General features: G+C 42.0%; 1 protein-coding gene across 2 annotated transcripts in view; it reads right to left on the bottom strand.

Annotated features, from left to right (window-relative positions):
- Positions 1-1,349, bottom strand: part of SARC_08326 — a gene marked incomplete at both ends in the record, with an annotated part of 3,856 nt that extends 2,507 nt beyond the window's left edge. The window contains 2 exons of one of the 2 annotated variants that reach the window (XM_014297701.1): positions 180-660; positions 979-1,349. In XM_014297701.1, coding sequence (XP_014153176.1) covers positions 180-660; positions 979-1,349 — 852 coding nt within the window. Of the gene's footprint in view, positions 1-179; positions 703-978 lie in introns of those variants that run through there. The other variant, XM_014297700.1, reaches the window with a different exon arrangement.
- Between the last annotated feature and the right edge of the window lie 2,575 nt (positions 1,350-3,924).

Below are 3,924 nucleotides of genomic sequence, written 5' to 3'. Positions count from 1 at the left end.
AAATAAATATATAGATAGATATATAGATAGGTAGATATATATATATATATATAAATAAATATATATATATATATAGATATAAATATATATATAGATAGATATATAGATAGGTAGATATATATATATATATATATATATAGAAACTCAGCCGACGAGATTTGAGGTATTGGTGCGCATACCTGTCCTGCGCGTTCTTCAGACACCTGCAGTTCTTCAACCCCGCCGCCGCTTGCACACACACGGCGTTCTCGTTCCTTGTTGCCAATCTTTGTCTCCAGGACAACACTACCAAGTTTATCCCAGATAAAACGGTCTGCCATGATACTGCCATCCACAACACTCTCACCGAGACCCCAGCTGCTATCAACCACCATCTCATCCAGGTCCGAGTTCAGCGGGTTTGCACTGAAGGCCACCCCGGCCTTACTCGGTTCAACCATCTCCATGACAACGGCCGAAAAGCTCGTGGGATGCCAACCTGTGTGGCCATACTGTGAGACTTTCTGGTCAAAGACCGAGGCAAAGCACTCGCGCAATGCGAGTTCAACGTGCTCGACTGAGACTCCCAGCTTAGTCACGAACAAACCGGCAAAGGACGCGCCATCCCCATCCTCCTCGGGTGCTGACGAACGCACAGCCGCCACCGCTCCGGGCCAGCTGCTGCATAGTATAGTAAGATGACAATGTAGACACGTATAATTGTAAAATGTATGGGTGATGATAATTGAAATTGCATTTAATTATGATGTACAATTAAGGCGAGAAACTACCATCAATATGGCACAAGTTCATTCTAAATAAAACATACGTTGCACTTGGGCAGATCGAATCTAAATTGGTCCGGTTGCAACCACCTGACAAAGAAACATACTTCAGCGTACATGTTAACTGAACAACAGTGGCGACCCACAAAGCATACGCCAATCGGCGAGAATATAGTGAATAAGCAATAGATATGACGAAATGTCTAGTACTAACCTGATCGCTTCTTGTAGGGTCTGCAGTGTCTGGGACTGCTCTGGAGATAGTAACAGATCATTTATTAGAGCCTGAATGTGCGAGCACACCTGCGCATCTGACTCGGAGAAGTGCCCTGTCTCTGCCTTAGTACTTAGAACTCCAGAGTTTTGGTCTGTGGCTGCTTTGTATTCGTTGCTGGCAAGGACCTCATTCATCCAGGTCTGAAAGAAGGCCTCAGAGACTGCGAACCCACGGGGTACGTATCGCTTCAGTTGTTCGGTGGTGCAAAGCTTCATCAGCCCAGCTGCTTTGCCCCCAATCCATTGTGTTGGAGGAGGTTCTTGCTCGTCATTCAGGCTATAAATATTATCAATTTTTCCCTCGGTCATATCGTATGCTGGAGATAAGTTCGGATGGGGACAACAAAGCGAATGATATATCTGAATAAGGCATCTATCTAATCGACAGGCATATGCGTGGCGTACATTTTCTACTGGCATAAAATCGGTTTAAATACCCAAAGGAGAACGGTTACACATTCATGAATCAATATTACCCTCCGACGAAAAAATGATTTTGAAAAGAGAACTTAAAAAAAATGCGACAGAAATACGAAGAGGGATGAATTTTTCTCCTTGTAGGCAATTGCAAGTTCCGATTCCTGATTGAATTTACCTCTTACTTAAAAGTTATTTAGGCTTTTTATGAACCGAGCAGTTTGCATCAGGCTACAGGCCACAGCTCTCTTTTAATACTAAGGGTGGTTCTTAACGAGGAATTTTCAATAAATCCGTTTAATTAAAGGTATTTTTCAACCAATGAGAACACATAGTTTTTTTTCTTCGAAAATTCATTAAACAACAAGGTGCTCAGAATTTGTTGTTAAAGGCTAACGAAAAACGAGAATACGTACCGTTAAAGTACGTTTGTCGACTGTGACGTAGAATAAGTAAAACCATTTCATTGGTAGAAAGGAAAACCGCCCTTTTACAAATGTGGTGTCAAATGTTGTGTGTTTTCACTGTTTTGAGCGCTCAATTCAATTGTGCACACACATATATATGAAGTTGTCGCTTATAGGCAGATCCACACTCAATTATCTATGGAAACAGTACAGAGGGAAAATAGTCGAATACGAACATAAAACGAAGAACATGAAGGAATCATATTGCACAAGTGTTATTGACTCGCAAACTATACCATGTCAGCATCGCAATAGCAGGCTAATGCAGCATCGAACCCGAATACTATGGGGACGCAGCACACAGTATCGACTTCCTCAGGGATTGAAACCAATCCTATGCAGAATGCTAGCACACCGCCGTCGAATCAATCAATGGCGATCACTTCTCAAGCGTCTTCGAGCTCTTCAGGTACTTCATCGGATTCGCAAGGAGAGACAGATTTTCAAGGTAAGACAAAGAGTGTAGCGAGGCACACACAGCAGCCAAATTATTCAGCATGGCTTCGTGAATCGGCGTACAAAGAACACATACGAAGGGAAGAAATGCTAGGTCTTACCGTTAGAGGAGTACCTGTCAAACGTGATGCAGCAGGAAAAATTATGTATTCACGAGAGCATGTTTATGATGTACATGACAAGAAGGGTTTTAGCGCCCAGTCCAAACAGCGAATAATCCAGGCGTTGTATGATAATGATAGGGCGACAACTGGATCTCCTAATTTGCTCTCGACCCCTCTAAACATAACACCAAAGACGAAGCACAAAGTAATAAGCAAGACAAAGGTGAAGAAAGACAAACAAGAAATTCCAGTAAAACAGAAGGATGAGGCGATGACGCTTTGAAAGACTGACAATGCAGTTGCACATTCTGTGCGATTATTACGGATGAAAAACACTACAACGGGCTTGTATCACTAGAAGAGGGTGATACACGAGCTATACTTGACAATAAGGCTACCGGAGACAGTAACGTATTTTGGGTCGATGTAACTCAAGATTTTATGAATCCCGATTATGCATTGAACATGACAAACTAAATAATTTTAAGTGATGGTGAAGCCGATACAAGCGATTCTGACAGCGATGACGATAATTTTGACGATGATATTCTGCGAGCACGAGTAACTATGCACGCTGACAAGCTAGCTGAACGGCGTAGAAAGAAGTCACAGTATCCAGCCTCTCCTCCACTCGAACAGTGGAAAAATGACCGGGATATCCTGAATGCTACCCAGAAGAGCATGGTTGAGCGCATAGGACGAGTCGATCCTATGGATATGACATTTACAACACAGGTCCGAAAGATGTTTGGAGACATTATTTGCAAGACAGCCATGAGAAACAGACTAATCTCTTGGTGGAAAGATGCCAAATCTAGCTTTGCGATTGTGCAAACGAACAAGGAGAAATCTGGCCATCATGCGCCCACATTTATGGATTTCTTTAATAGTAAGATTTGTGCACCGATATTGTACACGTACATATTGCCACGTGGGGATGGTGCTTTAGAAGCACTCTGTGCTGTTGCAGGAGGCCCACTAACTACTGGGATGTCTAGTGCGATTGAATGGGAAGACACATAATTTTCTGATTGCGCTGACTCCGGTATGTCCACAACATCAACCGGACGTACACGCAGCGCCAAACATGAAAAGCAGCTAAAGAGGAAAGAACAGGTCATGAAAGAATTGGCGCGTTCAAAGGAAAGCGACGAAGCTATGAACGAAACATTTTTAAAGGGGGTACAGATGTTCATTGATAGCGACAACGAGCGAGACATAGCTACACTTTCAAAATAAGTAAATACTGGAATTCAAGAAAGCTATACTAGAAGTTGATGATGATGAAGAGCTAGAAAAAATATTTACCAAAGCACTCCAAAAGGCAAAGGATGAGTTTAATGCTCTACTAGGTTAATGTGTATACTACATAGTGTATAATGTAAATAAATGAAAATAAAACAATTGTAGAGCAGCAGATATTTATTATTTATATTATCA

The sequence above is a fragment of the Sphaeroforma arctica genome (assembly GCF_001186125.1).
Source record: "Sphaeroforma arctica JP610 unplaced genomic scaffold supercont1.740, whole genome shotgun sequence".
NCBI lineage: Eukaryota > Ichthyosporea > Ichthyophonida > Sphaeroforma > Sphaeroforma arctica.
This window is presented reverse-complemented; position numbering and strand designations above follow the sequence as displayed.